Source organism: Mustelus asterias, chromosome 9, assembly GCF_964213995.1.
Source record: "Mustelus asterias chromosome 9, sMusAst1.hap1.1, whole genome shotgun sequence".
NCBI classification, from domain to species: Eukaryota; Metazoa; Chordata; class Chondrichthyes; order Carcharhiniformes; family Triakidae; genus Mustelus; species Mustelus asterias.
Genome location: NC_135809.1, coordinates 51,787,594 through 51,805,874, shown reverse-complemented (window position 1 = coordinate 51,805,874; position 18,281 = coordinate 51,787,594). Strand labels below are relative to the sequence as shown.

Sequence of the window (18,281 nt, the reverse complement as noted above, 5' to 3'; positions counted from 1 at the left end):
AATTGCCCCTTAGTGTCAGGCGGACTAGCAGGGTAAATAATGTGGGGTTAGGGCCTGGGTGGGATTGTTGTCGGTGCAGGCTCGATGAGCTGAATGGCCCACTTCTGTAGGGATTCTATTATGTGCGCAATTTTGCCCTCATTTTGCCAATGTCAAAGTACACCCAAATATTCTGCCCGAACTCATTAGAATAGTACTGAACTTAAAATGAGTATAAATCAAGGTCAACAAACCGGTGAAAAACACTCTTAAAACGTTGCAATTAAAAGATCAGAAAATTAACTTTGTTTCTTGCTCCATCTGAAAATGTTGAAGGATTCCACTGAAGAAGCACAGTTAAGATACTCCAGTTTGAGAGTTTGGTGATTGTATTTTAATGGAGAGTCTGATGGATAAAGATCGAGGGAGTTGAGCTTATTGCACGCATGTGGGTAACTTACATACACCCAAAATTCCACAACCTTTTAAGCCACATAACTGGTTTGCAACCAGATTATCAATGTGGAGGAGATTTCAGACCATAATGTTTTGAATAGTCACTGCCTGCTTTAAATAATCCCATCATGGATTAAATATGTCTGCTCTCTTAAAGAGCCAGCACAGGCAAAATGAACCAAATGGCCTCTTTCTGTGCTGTAAGTTTCTATGATACTGTGAAAGGGAGACTGTACTATCTGCTCGTATATGACATGTTGTTATAAAAGTCAAAATTCACTAACACAACAGAGCAAGCATTTGGTGGTTTCTGTCCATGGTAGCTGTACGGAGCTCTGAGTCCACACAAACGACATTCAAACACTCCTTTTGGCTCTGGTTCTTCAACGGAATGCATCTGAAACAAAGGCATAAAAAAACCATTGCAACTTTATTACAATTTAGACAGGTTTGTCATTTACATACAAAATGGAATTAGTTTTTGTGACACACTAAATTGGCAGTACACACATTAGAAATTAGTTCCATGGTTCACTGACCATAAGCTACGCAGATGAGGAGAGTCCAGTCACTTTGCATTTGCACTGCTAGCTGATCTATATCGAGCATCGATGGGGAAAATAGTTGGCTCCAGCAACCCCTACAAATATTGGGGAGAACTGATCAATGAGAGTTCCGGCTTTTAATTGCCATCCTGTAAATCTTTGCTGAAGATACACTTCTGTGGAACATCTGGGGTGAGAACAAGATTTTATTTGACTTGCTGGCCTGCTAAATGCTGACTATCCTGAAACCACTGACTCTCTGGGCTTGAATAAGGGATGGATTCCTCCTATTTGATAGTCTCATCACTGTTACTGCTGCTGTCCCTTCATCCCACATTTATGCTGAACCTTCCCAAATTGTTGCCTTTTCTTAAATATACTTTTTTCTATTTTACCGTTGCCAATTTGCAATACTTTGCAAGATGAGGTTAGAACTATTTTTGATTCTGCTACATGTAAATATTTAGCAACTAAAAGGAGAGAAAAGATATAGGATGGGAAGCGATAATAGCCAGTGGGTTCAAACAATAAACCTATCAGGGGCAGAGCTGGTAGATGGACTCAGCCACATACCAGTTCTGCCGACATCACCATACACACCATATATCATAGCCTCCGCGATAATATAGTGACAATAAGCAACAGTACAAATCCCCTCTTGCTGCTGCCCAAGATGACAATGAAATGAATACACACACAGGACATTGCTGGTGATTTTCTACATCGTTAACACAAACATCCATTACACAAACCAAGGAACAAGTCACTAACCCGTCACCTTACCACAACACTTAGGTAGGAAAGAAGTTAGTTGTGGCTGAATTGCTTCTGTGTGACTGGGAGCCAATTACATTGACACGTGGCCAAGAAAAAACAAGGAAGAAAAGATGTAACATTGAGTCAGGATATTCCAATTGTCAACAGTTTCACTTCTGTTTGACTGCAATCGAAAGAGAAAGTGTTGTGAAATGCTGCAACACTCATGATGACAGTGCTAAATCACTTCGTTTTCTTCCACAGTTTATGATGCTAGTTGAAATTCTTAACTCATTTATAGAACATAGAACAGTACAGCACAGAACAGGCCCTTCGGCCCACGATGTTGTGCCGAGCTTTGTCTGAAACCCAGATCAAGCTATTTCCCCCCTATCATCCCGAAGTACTCCATGTGACTATCTAATAGCTTCTTAAATGTTCCTAAAGTTTCTGACTCCACTATCCCTGCAGGCAGTCCATTCCACACCCAACCACTCTCTGAGTAAAAAACCTACCTCGGACATCCTTCCTATATCTCCCACCATGAAACCTATAGTTATGCCCCCTAGTTACCGCTCCATTCACCCGAGGAAATAGTCTTTGAACGTTCACTCTATCTATCCCCCTCATCATCTTATAAACCTCTATCAAGTCTCCTCTCAACCTCCTCCGCTCCAAAGAGAAAAGCCCAAGTTCCCTCAACCTTTCCTCATAAGACCTACCCTCCAAACCAGGCAGCATCCTGGTAAATCTCCTTTGCACTCTTTCCAGTGTCTCCACATCCTTCTTGTAGTGAGGTGACCAGAACTGCACACAATATTCCAAATGTGGTCTCACCAAGGTCCTGTACAGTTGCAGCATAACCCCACGGCTCTTAAACTCAAACCCCCTGTTAATGAACGCCAACACACTATAGGCCTTCTTCACGGCTCTATCCACTTGAGTGGCAACCTTCAGAGATCTATGGATATGAACCCCAAGATCTCTCTGTTCCTCCACATTCTTCAGAACCCTACCTTTGACCCTGTAATCCACATTCAAATTTGTCCTACCAAAATGAATCACCTCGCATTTGTCAGGGTTAAACTCCATTTGCCATTTTTCAGCCCAGCTCTGCATCCTATCTATATCTCTTTACAGCTACAACAGCCCTCCACCTCATCCACTACTCCACCAATCTTGGTGTCATCAGCACATTTACTGATCCACCCTTCAGCCCCCTCCTCCAAGTCATTTATAAAAATGACAAATAGCAGAGGACCAAGCACTGATCCCTGTGGCACTCCGCTGGTAATCGGTTTCCAGTCTGAAAATTTTCCATCCACCACCACCCTCTGTCTTCTGTTAGATAGCCAGTTACCTATCCAATCGGCCAAACTTCCCTCTATCCCACACATCCTTACTTTCTTCATAAGCCGACCGTGGGGGACTTTATCAAACGCCTTACTAAAATCCATGTATATGACATCAACTGCACTACCTTCATCTACACACTTAGTTACCTCCTCAAAACATTCTATCAAATTTGTGAGGCAAGACTTGCCCTTCATGAATCCATGCTGACTATCCCGGATTAAGCTGCATCTTTCTAAATGGTCGTAAATCCTATCCCTAAGGACCTTTTCCATCAACTTACCGACCACCGAAGTAAGACTAATCGGCCTATAATTACCAGGGTCATTTCTATTCCCTTTCTTAAACAGAGGAACAACATTCGCCACTCTCCAGTCCTCTGGCACCACCGCCGTGGACAGTGAGGACCCAAAGATCAATGCCAAAGGCTCTGCTATCTCATCCCTTGCCTCCCAAAGAATCCTAGGATATATTTCATCAGGCCCAGGGGATTTATCAACTTTCAGTTTATTCAAAATTGCTAGTACATCTTCCCTCCGAACATCTACTTCCTCCAGCCTATCAGCCTGTGACACCCTCTCTTCCTCAAAAACATGGCCCCTCTCCTTGGTGAACACCGAAGAAAAGTATTCATTCATCTCCTATCTCTTCTGACTCCATGCACAAATTCCCACTGCCGTCCTTGATCAGCCCCAACCTCACCCTGGTCATTCTTTTATTCCTCACATAAGAGTAAAAAGCCTTGGGGTTTTCCTTGATCCGACCCGCCAAGGACTTCTCCTGCCCCCTCCTAGCTCTCCTAAGCCCCTTTTTCAGCTCATTTCTTGCTAACTTGTAACCCTCCATCGAGCCAACTGAACCTTGTTTTTTCAACCTTACATACGCTTCCTTCTTCCTCTTGACAAGACATTCCACCTCTTTTGTGAACCATGGTTCCCTCACTCGGCCATTTCCTCTCTGCCTGGCAGGGACATACCTATCAAGGACATGCAGTATTTGTTCCTTGAAAAAGTTCCACTTATCATTAGTGCCTTTGCCTGACAATTTTTGTTCCCATCCTATGCTTCCTAATTCCCACCTGATTGCATCATAATTACCTCTCCCCCAATTGTAAACTATGCCCTGCCGTATGGCCCTCTCCCTCTCCATTGCAATAACAAAAGACACCGAATTGTGGTCACTATCTCCAAAGTGCTCTCCCACAACCAAATACAACACTTGGCCCGGTTCATTTCCCATTACCAAATTCAATGTGGCCTCACCTCTTGTCGGCTTATCCACATATTGTGTCAGGAACCCCTCCTGCACACACTGCACAAAAACTGCCCCATCCGAACTATTCGACCTATAAAGGTTCCAATCAATATTTGGAAGGTTAAAGTCCCCCATGACAACTACCCTGTGACCTCCACACCTATCCATAATCTGCTTAGCAATTTCTTGCTCCACATCTCTATTACTATTTGGGGGTCTATAGTAAACTCCTAACAACGTGACCGCTCCTTTCCTATTCCTAACCTCAGCCCATATTACTCAGCCCACTCCTCCACCTCTTTTACCAGCGACCCTACACTTACTGAAACATCTATACCCCAGAACTTCCAACAATCATTCCTGTCCTTGTTCTACCCATGTCTCCGTAATGGCCACAACATCGTAGTCCCAAGTGCCAATCCACGCCCCAAGTTCACCTACCTTATTTCAGATGCTCCTTGCATTGAAGTAGACACACTTCAACCCACCTTCTTGTCTGCTGGTACCCACCTTTGACCATGATACCCTTCCCAGTACCTCACTACACTCACTGACCTCCGGACTACAACTCCTTTTCCCATCCCCCTGACAAATTAGTTTAAACCCCCCCGAAGAGCCGTAGCAAATTTCCCTTGCAGGATATTGGTGCCCCTCGGGTTCAGGTGCACCCCGTCCTGTTGGTACAGGTCCCACCTTCCCCAGAAAGTGTTCCAATTATCCACATAGCTGAAACCCTCCCTCCTACACCATTCCTGCATCCATGTGTTTAACTGCACTCTTCATTTATGAATCAATTATTTCCCATACAGTCATAACCAAAATCCACCAACATCCATTTTTCTGTGAATGCTCTCTGCTTCCCTCTGGAAGGCAATGATGATTGCCTGAATGCAGTTCCAAATCATATTTCCAACACCTAGCTTTACTTCATGTGTGACTGCAGGCAGTGAGTCCGCATTCATTAGCAGCATTCACTAGGTGCTAATCAGTAGAGCCCTAGCTAATGCAAATGTTTGAATTATCGATCCCACCAAGATCAAGCAAAAGATCTGGTATTAGTGCAAGAGTAGACGCCAGGCCTACCAAACCATTGGTAGAACAGTAATATATTACTTATTATTCATATTTATTAAACAATACAGAATTTAGTTAGCCTTGATTTAGTCAGTCTTTATTTCCAATATGCAACTTTGCTGTCAAAGTTTGGATCCTACAGTGCAGAAGGAGGCCATTCGGCCCATCGGGTCCGCACTGACCACAATCCCACCCAGGCCATATGCCGATAACCCCAAGCATTTAACCTAGCTAGCCCCCCTGACATTAAGGGGCAATTTAGCATGGCCAATCTACCTAACCTGCGCATCTTTGGACTGTGGGAGGAAACCGGAGCATCTGGAGGAAACCCACGCAGACATGGGGAGAATGTGCAAACTCCACACAGACAGTGACCCGAGCTGGGAATTGAACTCGGGTCCCTGACGCTGTGAGGCAGAGTGCTAACCACTGTGCCACCGTGTCACCCCATAAAAAAGGGACTGTATAAACTAAAGAATATTGGCTCTTTATACTAAACTTAAAGTTAAAGTTTATTTATTAGTCACAATAGGCTTACATTAACACTGCAATGGAGTTACTGAAAATCCCCTTGTCACCACACTTTGACGCCTGTTTGGGTACACTGAGGGAGAATTTAGCATGGCCAGTGCACTTAACCAGTCTTTTGGACTGTGGGAGAAAACCGGAGCACCCAGAGGAAACCCATGCAGACACGGGGACAACGTGCCTACTCTGCACAGACAGTGACCCAAGCTGGGAATTGAACCGGATCCCTGGCGCTATGAGGCAGCAATGCTGACCATTGTGCCACTGTGCCGCCAGCTACTATCAATATTTCATGCAATTTTTCAACAATAATAGTGTAACAGCTCAAAGTTTCAAACCTTGATTTAAACTAAAATTGCACGTAGTTTGAGTATTTTATTGTTTCTCTATTCATTTTGCACCAAGACATACAGACCAGGGATCAGAAGCTAAATCCCTGGTCTGAATTAACAGACCACACAGTGCTGAGCATTTCTGCCTCACAGCGCATGGACTTGAGTTCAATTCCGGCCTCCGATGACTGTGTGTAGTTTGCACATTCTCCCCGTGTCTGCATGGGTTTCCTCCCACAGTGCAAAGATGTGTAGATTTGGTAAATTGCCCCTTAGTGTCCCAAGATTTGATTTGATTTATTATTGTCACATGTTATTAGTATACAGTGAAAGCATACCATTCATAGAGAAGGAAATGAGAGTGTGCAGAATGTAGTGTTACAGTCATACCTAGGGTGTAGAGAAAGATCAACTTAATGTGAGGTAGGTCCATTCAAAAGTCTGATGGCAGCAGGGAAGATGTGTAGGTTAGATAGAATAGCCATGGTGAATGTACAGGGTTACAGGGATAGGGTGGGGGAAGAGGGCCTGGGTAAGACACTCTGTCAGACAGTTGGTGCACCTCAATGGGCCAAATGGCCTCCTTCTGCACTGTAGGGATTCTATGATCTCAGCTGTAACAGCAACCTTCTAGTCATTATCCAGTGTGTGTATTTGTAGATGTTGTATTAGTTTTAGCTGTGACATCACCTACAATTGAATACTCTGCAGACACTTACTGTCAGCAGTCACGCATGCAATCTTGGTGTTTGAGCATGGCATTGCTAAACTGTCATGGGACTATACTTTGCCTAGCCAGGGCGGGTGATGCCACAATTGCCAACCTTTGTCAAACTGCCAGCAGAGTTACTAAAACTGGCTTCAACAGCAGAGAACTGGCCAGGTTCTGTGCTCCAAAATCCAAGTGCGTTTGGAAATGCACATGTCCAGTAATTGGGTCAGGAAAGGACTGGACATTGCTGTGAGGATCCCTGTGATTTAGTGGCTTACTGTCTGGATTCACACATGAAGAACCAGTGTGTGAGCTCCTGGATGATTGTTCTGTGCCTGTGGATCTGTGCCTCAGTGGGAACCACTGCCTTCAGGAAAGAAAGGGAGAAAGATTGTGTAGGGTAGATGGAGGAACATTCCTTTAAAGGATAGCAATTAAAAATTGTTACTGTTAATCACTGATCCTCTTTCAGGATACTTGTCAACTGAACTTTAAAATTTTCTGTAGCTTTCTGGTGTACTAACAAGACTTACTTTGTGTGCTGTTTGCTTGCCTGTATATGTGTCTGGGGAGCTGATCAACTTTATATTTCACATTTCCTTGTGTCTTCATTTTCAGATGAGTTTGTATTTCTTCTTTTAAACTTTACTTTTTCTTTTTGGCTAATTAGGAAGTGTGTATCAAAATAGTTTTCCCACCTAAAGATATGGGTTAAGGGACCACAAAAATGCTTTTTATCCCCACACAGAAACCCAGACACGGAGGCTGAACAGGTTCGACATGTGTTGGGCATTGCAGGAAATAGAATCTGATGGACATGGATGATGAGTTTAGGATTTAGATTATGTGTCATTTGGTCTTTGTTCAAATCAGACATTATTCTTAAATTATTCTTTGAGCTGTGCCTCCTGACAAGGTTAAGTCTGATTTCCTGATAAGACGAACCAGCAAAAGCAAAATACCGTAGATGCCGGAGATATGAATTAAAAACACAACATGCTGGAAAAACCCAACAGGTCTGGTAGCATCTGTGCAGTGAGAAACAAAGTAAACGCCGAGAGACCACTTATGGGCAGGATTTTCCACCCATCTCTCTGCATTTCCCCCACCCCCCTCCAGTGGTATGTTTTCCAGAGACAGAGGCATCATGCCATTGGCCAGCAGCAGGATCTTCTGGTCAGCTGTCAACATTTTGCACTGTTGGCCAGCTGTGCTGTCAGGGAACCCACCCTGGAGGTTGCCATCAATGAGACCAGGAGATTCTGCTGGTGGGAAGAGGCAGAAAATTTGGTCCAAGGTCTTGAAGAATTTGAGACACTGGAGTACAGAGGCAGTAGTTGATATTCATAATGATGATGTCTTAATCGTTTATTCATGCAACTGTACTCTGCATATCATTATTGTTAGTTAGAGGATTCTAGGAATAGGAGGTGGCCTTTTAGCCCCTAAAGTCTGTTCTGCCATTCAATGAGATTACGGCTGATTTCACCCAGCCAGCTTTGCCCTTTATCCCTTAACACATTTGGCTCAGAAAAGTCTATCCGCCTTCTCGGGTCAACTTAAAAGATTCCGTGGTACTATTTCCAAGAGCAGGCGAATTCTTCATGCTTCCCGCCTGTGTCCCGGCCAAAATTTAAGCCCCAGTCAACAAAAACATCAGCTTACTGTACTCAAATTTACTGCTACCTTTCCTAGCTGACAAAGTACCTGGGTGACTCGGAAGCGTTGTGACGGTGCGGGGATCCTGAAAGTCGCTATATAAATGCAGGCCGTTCACTCACACAACCCGAACAGGCCCACCCCATCACGTGATCGTAATTGCTGCGTCGGGGAAGGGGCGGGGCAGGTGCGTCATGGGGAAAGGGGCGGGACAAGTGCGTCATGGGGAAAGGGGCGGGGCCGTTGTCGCCTGGGGATGCGATGGGCCGGGGGTGGGGGACCTGCGCGCGGTGCAGAGAAAGGGGAGCGGTTGTGACGTAGGGGGCGAGGAGGAGAAAAGGCTGCGAATGAGTCCAAGCGGAAGGGGGCGGGGCCTGTATCAATCCCGTTCTCCCCCCAGTCTCGCGAGAATGGCACGCGCCGCTGCGCTGCCCATCGGCTGGGGAAAAGGGGCACGCGCGCCGCTGCCGGGACCATTCAGCGGCGGCGGCGGGTGGGAGTGAGACACGCTGCTGTGTGGACATCGCTGCTGAGCTCCTCCCAACTGATTCTTCTCTGCTTCCGAGGGATATTAGCGGCTTGAGATGGACAGTCGCAACGGTGATTTCAACATCCTACTGGCCACCGACTCGTACAAGGTAACTCCCCCCTCCCCTTTCACACGGCACTGCTGGTGTCGCTGAACTTTCACCGTAGGCCGCGGTCGCTTCAGCTGGAATAGGTTCAACGGCCATCAGGTGCTTGCCCCTTCTATTTATATATTTGCTCCCCCCTCCCCAGGCCTCGGCCAGCTTGTTCACTCATGGCGGCCGAGCAGGGTGGATGTGAAGCCCAGGTGGGCACTCCGTGCTGCTGATCCAGACTAGCCTCGGCTTTAATTGATTTGGGTGAGGGGGATCCACTCGCCCCGGGGATCCACTCGCCCCGGGGATCCACTCGCCCCGGGGATCCACTCCCTGAACCCCATCTCGGTAATCTACCGTTGGTCTTCTCAGATCAGTCTATCTGACCTGCTGCTCAGCCGCTAGATTCTCTACCGTGCTGCCGAGTGGCTGCTGTCATGTCCTGCATATGAATACTAGGTCTTTTATTCCTTTACAGATATTTTACAAAAGCGCTTTCCATCTGTAAATGCAGGCCAGGGTCATTCTCTTTCCCTCCCCATCCTTTCTCTCTAACCGTCCATTTTATATCCCCTGGTCATTGTAGATCTAAGGTTAAATGACTTGATTCTGCCAGGATGAATAATAGTCTTAAACTGCAGGCTAAGCAGTTTTTGATTCATCTCGTTTGACCCTGGGAAATGAAACTGAAAGCTCGAAGTTTCTGGAGGAATTCCGTGGAGATTAAACACTCCAGTTACACACACACACACACACCCTTTCACTATTCTTTAAAGAAATCTGTCTCTGCCATGCTTTTAGCTATGTTCCAGATGCCAAGGTTGCATAATTTTATTGCGATGTTGTTTGCCTTATGAACTGTTTGAATAGACTAGCACTTAATGCTTCCAACTAGATAATGAGACAAAACAAAAGTCATTCAGAGTGCTGTGAAATGATACATTGGAGAACTTTTCACACTCGACATTTTGCACCTGTCATTACTCACGTAGGACTTAGTCCCTTAAGCTGTCTCAGACCCTCCTTTCGATTTAGATGAAGTTGAATTGTGTGAAATGTAACAACTTTAGCTTTTCAATCGTTATTTTTTCTGGTTGGGTTTTAGTCTATATACTAAAATTAGTTCGGTTTTAATTCATCCTGTATCAATTCTCATTAAAATTCCGTCCCTTTCAGCCGAAAGGAGGCAGCGTTTCGCCGTGAAATGGCTCTATAGTTAATCATTATAGAGGTGCGATTGACACACTTTTAAAGAAAGGGATGCGTTCAGAGAAAAATTTATGGAAGGGTAGATGATCTCAAGTTTCCCAGAAATTGTTAACTCCGAGATGAGCAAAATACTGTAGGTTCTAAAAGTTTGAAATGAATGCAGAAAGTGTTGGAAATACTCATCAGGTCTGGTAGCCTCCGTGGAGAGAGAAAAACAGGTAATTTTTCATACACAACATTTCGTGTTGGTTATTTTTTTGTCAGAACTGTCGGACAAGAAATCGTCAACTTGAAATGTCAACTTTTTCTCCCTACAGATTCTACCAAACATAAGTATATCCAATGTTTTCTGTTTTCATTAACTCTCAGGCGTGTTATTTTAAGGTGCCGGGATTCCTCAGAGGCACTGTTTACCTTTCCTTAGTTTCATCTCCAACCCTCAGGAGGCTGATTTGACAGATAGATATGCGTTCAAACCCTTCTTAGTGAACAATAGATACCAAGACTCCTCACGACTGCTGTGGTGAACAGCACACCAGAAGTATAGGATTCTGTTGTCACCATCCCCCTCTGCATAGACTCTGTGTGGAACTTGAGTAGGCCATAGTATCTGAACTCTGGTTATGTAAGCACAGATGATAATTGGTCCCTCAGTAATGTTTTCCTAAATTGTGTTTCCCCACCTGCCATGGAACAGGCATTTGGTATCATAGAAAAGCCAAAACTCAAAATCTTATGATCGCCACCTTGATGTTCTGGGTATTTAATGCCAGGGTCCATTATCAGCCTTTTTTGACACTATTGGTCTAGTCCAGCTCATCACATTGGAAACTTGGGCAAATAAATCTGCCTAATAAGGTTATCGCCTAATAAGGTTATCACCCACTCCAAGGCACCTTGTGGCTACTACTTGTAGGCTGGAGCTGCCTTTATCTTCAAATATCCTCTTTCTTGTCACTTGCACACCACACAGTGTGATCCTTGATAATACATACAGGCTAGAGAAGCCCACTAATTGTATCCTTGAGCATGGATTCAAGTAGGAAAACTATTTTGACAAATTTCACATCACTTTTAATGCTCAATGGAACTTTGTTATTGATACAAGTTGCTGCCTGTTTCTCTTTCCTTGATGCTTGAAAAAATTTCCCAGGTTGAAGTTGGCATTTTCCAGGGTTCTCATTTCATTCCCATATGAATCAAACAATTGAGGCAATCTTAATTTTATCTTCCAATCAATAATGTACAAGAACTCAATACAGCAGTTTATAAAGTGCCTTTACCATAATAAACTATCCCTGGTGCTTCATTTGAAATTAAGGCAGATGGCCAATGACAATGATCAGATCAATTTTAAGGAGAGTCTTAAAGGAGCATGACAAGACTGAGAGGTTTAACAAGGGAATTCTAGAGTTCTGGGTCTTGACAATTGAAGGTGCACCAATGGTGCAGATAATGTGATGACCAGCACTGTGTCCCATTGATTTAAGAAGATTAGAACAAAACAGCCTGCTTGAATGTCATTGATTCCACTATCTTAAACATTCACTCCCTCCACAGTGGCAGCAGTGTACGATATACAAGGTGCCCTGCAGCAGCTCACGAATTGCACCTTCCAAACCCACAAATTCTACCACTAAGAAGGATAAGGGCAGCAGATGACAGGGAACGTCACCACCTACCAGTTACTTTCCAAGCCACACAGTAGCCTGACTTGGAACTATATTGCTGTTTTTACTGAATGTGATTCAAAATCCTGGAACAATGTAACAGCACTGTGGAGGTAGCTACTCCAATTGGATTGCAGTGATTTAAGAAGGCAGCTCACTATCACCACTACCTCAGTCAATATGAGATGGGCAACAAATGCTGGCGAAGTCAGCAATGCTCAAATCTCATGAATTTTAAAAAGTGTGTGCTTTCAATCCCCAGGTAAGTTTGCCAATAAGCAAACTTCCCTTTCAAAAACGATAATCCTTTTAGAAATGCCCATGCCATTTAGTGCTGACCACTTAAAGATAATGGAAGATGACTGTGGACGATCCTGTCTAACTTTTCCATTTGAACAAAAATGGGTTTGGTGAGACTACAACTGCATCGATCTTGGTGCTGGATTATTTAGCTCTGAAGTCCTATTCTCCTTTAAGTCCTTTACCTTTGAGCCACAGGTGAAAATAACATAAACAGGTTACCTCTGAGGGTTGCAACTCTCTGCAATTTTGCATAAAATTGAAAACAGTACTGCATGTTCTTCATGAATGAAATACTGCCTGCCCATTTTTAATTACTTGTACCTCAAGCGTCAGGCACCACGTCAAGAGTGACTGCTTTTATTAGTTGTTTTGGGGTTCTTTAGAAGAAAACATGACTTGTATAAGCAGAATCCATTCATTTGTTCTCCCAAGAGCATCACCACTCTCTTTTCCGAACCAAGGCCTGGGTCAGCTTTTAGGAATTGTGAATACCATTCATGTCTGTCACCCTACAATTAGCTGGAAGATTGTGCCATCACTGACCATTTTGGCAAGCTGTTTCATTAATCTTTGGATCTATGAAATATGCAGTCAGCTTGCTGAACATGCAAACTGCCTGTTGGATTAGGTGGTAACTATAGTACTTTATTTAAATCACAACACTGTGATGATAGGTCTTGTTGATCGTGGGTATTATCCCAAAAGGACACTTTCAACTGTGCTTGACAAGTTAGCCAAAGGAAAATCGATTGATAGTCGAGAACTGATAGTACCAGAGAAGTACACTTAATGTTTAAAATTCTGTATTTTATTTAATAGATACTCTTGTAATTAATGCAGCAAATAGCAATAGTGCCAAAGGCTGCAAAGAGTTCTCAATGTCTCGAAAAACACATTTTCTAAAGTGATCAAAAAGGCTATCAGAGCACATCAAAACTATGTTAAACCTATTTCATGATGTGGAGATGCCAGCATTGGACTGGGGTAAACACAGTAACAGTTTTAACAACACCAGGTTAAAGTCCAACAGGTTTATTTGGTAGCAAATACCATTAGCTTTCGGAGCGCTGCTCCATCGTCAGATGGAGTGGAAACCCGAAGATCAGAAGCCGAGATCTTCGGGTTTCCACTCCATCTGATGAAGGAGCAGTGCTCCGAAAGCTAATGGTATTTGCTACCAAATAAACCTGTTGGATTAAACCTGGTGTTGTTAAACCTATTTCACCCAGAGATGGGTATTATAGTAAAGGGATTTCAGCATTGTTGTGACCATACTATGGATAAGTATTTGCTAATTTTGGTTATCATTTTTCTACTCATTTATGGGATGTAGATTTAATTGAGCAGGCCAGCATTTATTGCCCATCCCTAATTGCCCTTGAGAAAGTGGGGCTAGTGAACTGCCTTCTCGAAGCGCTGGAGTCCGTGTGATGTAAATACACCCACAGTACTGTTGGAGAGGGAGTACCAGGATTTTGAAACTTGCATTTTAACTGTAACTATTGTAACCCTCTTACTGTGTGTTTTCTCTACCTGCTTTTGAATCACTATTGCACTATCCATATGTTGCCAAGCCAAATAAAAGTGTTCGCAAAAAAAAGTTCTTAATCTGGTATTGGCACATAGCTATGTTATTTTGATCTAATTAATCCTTGCCTTCAGATTAGATGAGCTGTTGGTTATTTTGGACTTCAATTTCGCTTTGGAACTTCAGCGTAATACTTACAGACTCAGTGTAGTGGAAAGATGCATGGATTGCTAGCTTTGAATCCTTTGTCCTCAACCTAGGAAATTTATTTTGTATTAGAACCTAATATTGTTTTCCCCCAGCAAGTTATCACATTCTGTTGACAGTTTATCAACTAATCTGGCTGTATTTAATTGTTTTGTGTACCCCACTTCTTCTAGTGTATTTTAAAGTAAACTTCCAATTTATTTTTAACTGTTATTTACTGTATTACACTTTCTCCAATTACAAAGGTGACTCACTATCTGCAATACCCACCAAATACAAGCAAGGTATATTCTTATTTTGAATGCCGTGAGAAGAGGAAGGAAGATATCAAATCCAAGAAGGTGCAATATAATGAAACCGTGTTCTATGGTTTGCAATATATTCTCAAGAAATATTTAGCAGGTGACTTTTTGAAACTTCTTGCTATTAAGCTTATGAATCAAATATAGATCACTGTTTATATTGCTTTTATAAATGTAAAATTGCTGTTCAAGATTTCTTAATGCTGCTTTTCAGTTGTACTCTGCTAATGAAAAATAGAATCATTCAGTTTTAAATGCATATTGTAATGTGTAGATGTATGAAGTGATAATGTGGGTTCATTCAGATATTAAAGAATATGAAACCTACAGTGCAAACTTCAGCTATACATCCAGTTACAGGATTTTTCTTGGTAGAGAGGTGCTGCTTTTTTTGGTACTGTTTTATGCAATTAACCCTATAAACTTGGGCCCAGATTTTGCTGTCAGTGTCAAAAGAATGGTGGTTGCCGTTCGCCCGCTGCCAACTTTGCAGAACGGCATTAGAATCTGGCCCAGCCCTGGATCACCTTCAGGGCGTTTATGAGAATGACAAGTATTGTTTTTGAGGTTTTGGCCAACTACTGAATAAGTACTGCAAACTTCTCACCATTGCATGAATTTAAATGCCAAGTCTATCAGCGAGAACTGTTGCAATGCACCCTATGGAAATGCAGGGTATTATTTCTGGATTTGTGCATTTAACAGTGCCTCGACATATGATGGAAGTTGTTATCTGATTTACTCTGTTATAACAGTGAACAATAATAACCTTGTCCATATGCTCAACACACAATCTGAGCTACTATTTGTTCTTGCCATCCTCTGATTGACATAGGTTATACATTTCAAGCCCCCGAGCCCTACAGAATTAGAGAATGCCTTCAGTGCAGAAGGAGGACATTTGGCCTATCGTGCCTTCACAAACAACAATCTCATCCAGGCCCTGTCCCCATAACCCCCACATATTTACTCTGCTAATCTCCCTGACACGAAGGAGCAATTTGGAATGGCCAATCAACCTAACCAGCATATCTTCGGAGTGTGGGGGGAAACTAGAGCACCTGGAGGACACCCACCTAGACATGGGGAGAATGTGCAAACTCCACACAGATAGTCACCCGAGGCCAGAGTTGAACCTGGGTCCCTGGCTCTGTGAGGCAGCAGTGTCAGGACTGCTGCCTAGGACGTATTGAAGTATTATTTCCAGTTTGCTTTTTCTATCCCATTAAGAATTTTCTGTACCTCCGAAAGCTTAATGCAGACACATCTTTTGAGGTTAAAGACTTTTGCTTATCTAGTTGTGTTCATAATTGTTGCCTGACATTGGAGTGCAACTAAGTTGATCCCTCTGCACTGCTTCTAGATTCCAGATGTTCCATAAATATTATGGTGACCAGAATTATGGAGAGAACTGTGTACAGCCTGACCAGTACATTGTACAACTGCAGCATAATTTCTGGATGTGTGAACTCACATGATTGGATCAACGTTATTATCATAAATTCTTTCTTGCCCATAGAATACAAGTGCGTCCTGTTAGTCTAGAATGAAGTAACTTAGTTGACCATTGTTCGGTTCCAGATAAAGCCTGTTTACCTCATATCATGTCTTGCATCTCTGAATCCACACATATACTAGCTTTGTGTTAGCTAGAAACTTGCACCTAACTACCCATTTACTAATGTTAGTTTGATTTAAATTTTGCTTTGCTCTCTGTACGAAGATCATTGTCTTTATTTGGGTGAAACAAGTTGTTTGGTTCACTACTCATTACAAAAGTTTGGGAGTTTGGTTTATCATGACATGATTCAATGATACAATTCCTTGACATTTAACAGTAGTAAAAAAAACTTTTCCAAAAGATCCTCTTTAGGAAATAAGTGGCATAGCTATTTATCTTTGTGCAAATAACAACATTTTTAAAGGTTGGGTTTGAATAGCTTTGCCACAGGAACTAAATGGGAAAGAAAACTAAAACTTGGATTAATTGTTTAATCTCTGAATGAAAATTGCTTCCTCTAAATTTTTAACAGGTAAAGTTGTAACAAAGGAGAAAATTCAAGAGGCCAAAGAGGTCTACAAAGAACATTTTCAACATGATGTATTTAATGAATGTGGTTGGAATTATATTCTTGAGGTAGGAGATTTAAGATTTTTATCTGCTGCAGGAATTGAAAGTGTCAGGAACTATTGATTCTTTGAACCAGATGCTTTTGTCTTTTCCTCCCACATCCTTGCCAAAGCATTTAATTATTGCGAGGCTAAGGTTTGAATTGTCCATTGGTCTCTTAACCCATGACTATATGAGCATTGGTAAAGATTGTGGGTTCTTTGACTGCAGTAGACTTCACTGTTCAACCAGTACTATCTCCCATTATACATGCATTTCTGAATATGGTTTCTGGATAACAGGGAGATTTCCTGGCATTCCATATTTGATACCACCTCTTCACTCCTCCATGCCCTCTTAACCCAGAGTGCCAAAGCCATTTGTTCCACTATATTTATATTAGTGATAAAGTTTGGAGGCTTGCTTTCTCAAAACTGTGTTGAGGGATGCCTTCTGGATAATGTTGTAATGTATGTTGAACATGAAACATTTGAATATATACACAACATATTGGTTGGCAGAGGACAGTTAAGAGAGTAAAGTGATTCAGCAGTCATTCTATTTGGTAAGTGAGAGGCTTAAATTGGGATACAAATAAGGGACTGGATTTAAATGGAATGTTTTTATTGTTTGAGCCTTATTTAGAATGTTATGTGCAGTGACGAGAATTGCATTGTCAAAAAGGATATTTTGGCCTTTGGGAGGGGAGAAGTGAATGATTATCCGGCTTGAGTGAGATATGTTAGGACTTTGTTCAATCTTACTCTGCTGGCATGAAATCAACTTAACCTTTATATACCAAGCTTGTGCTATTTGGATGCAGAATAAAGGCCAAATGAGTGTATTAAATTCAGGGCTATTGTCAGCTCCAGCTGCCAAGTTGAAGCACATGTGGCGTGTCTCTGCCACTTGACTTCAGTAGAATTGGTTCAGATAATTTTGCTAATTCAGTTCCTATTATAGAACTCTTGACAATTTATTACTGGTTTAGTATTAAAGTTCTGGCACAGGTCTAATGAAAATAGTTTGAAAAATAAAGTTCAGTCTTTTTAACAAACAAGTTTAAAAATTGTTAATTTTTAGAATACATTTTCATGAAGCTGTCAGGTGTTGAGATGCCAAACCAAAGGAAACATTAGGAGGGATCATAAGACTTGGTTAAAGAGGTAGGTTTTAAGGAAAGTCTGAAAGAATGCAACATTCTTTGGTTTGGGGTTGGAGGTTGGAAGTTGCAGATGGTTTGAAAGAGGGAAACAGTGGCTATTTAACACCAAACTGTTATTCAAGTCAGTTTCTCTGGGACCGAGGAAGGAAATCAGTCATTAATTTGAATTGGATCAAGATGTGGATCTCATGCACTAGGTAAGATTGAAACGACATAAGATTGGAGTGAAACTAGAGATGGGAGTTCGAAGCAGACTGGGAGTAGGTTTAGCTTGGGGAAGAGATAGGACAGAGGCAGCTGAATGGATGGTCTTTTACCTTGATGGAAAATCCATGAGCTCTGCTCTTTACCCATGTTGGGGGCATAGAGCAGTGGAAAAGGGTTTAAAGATATGGTTGGCCAGGGTGGGGGGGGGGGGGGGGGGCTGCGTGCGTGGGGGGGGCTGCGTGCGTGGGGGTGGGGGGGGGGGGATGCGTGCGTGGGTGGGTGGGTGGGTGGATTGAGAAAGGAAGCTGG

General features: G+C 42.7%; 2 protein-coding genes across 9 annotated transcripts in view; one reads left to right on the top strand and one right to left on the bottom strand.

The window, feature by feature from the left end:
• The window catches only part of cdpf1 (cysteine rich DPF motif domain containing 1), a 67,296-nt gene extending 58,475 nt beyond the window's left edge, over positions 1-8,821 (bottom strand). For 2 of the 8 annotated variants that reach the window (XM_078220183.1, XM_078220179.1), the window contains exons 1-4: positions 8,697-8,808; positions 7,268-7,356; positions 975-1,075; positions 720-832 (exon numbers count right to left, since the gene is read on the bottom strand). In XM_078220183.1, coding sequence (XP_078076309.1) covers positions 720-832; positions 975-977 — 116 coding nt within the window. In that variant the 5' untranslated portion in view covers positions 978-1,075; positions 7,268-7,356; positions 8,697-8,808. Of the gene's footprint in view, positions 1-719; positions 833-974; positions 1,076-7,267; positions 7,357-8,675 lie in introns of all 8 variants that reach the window. The other 6 variants (XM_078220178.1, XM_078220184.1, XM_078220180.1 and 3 more) reach the window with 5 other exon arrangements.
• Positions 8,822-9,046: 225 nt separating this feature from the next.
• The window catches only part of nampt1 (nicotinamide phosphoribosyltransferase 1), a 33,050-nt gene continuing 23,815 nt past the window's right edge, over positions 9,047-18,281 (top strand). The window contains exons 1-3 of the mRNA XM_078220175.1: positions 9,047-9,286; positions 14,434-14,590; positions 16,524-16,627. Of these exons, the coding sequence (XP_078076301.1) occupies positions 9,233-9,286; positions 14,434-14,590; positions 16,524-16,627 (315 nt within the window). The 5' untranslated portion in view covers positions 9,047-9,232. The remainder of the gene's footprint in view (positions 9,287-14,433; positions 14,591-16,523; positions 16,628-18,281) is intronic.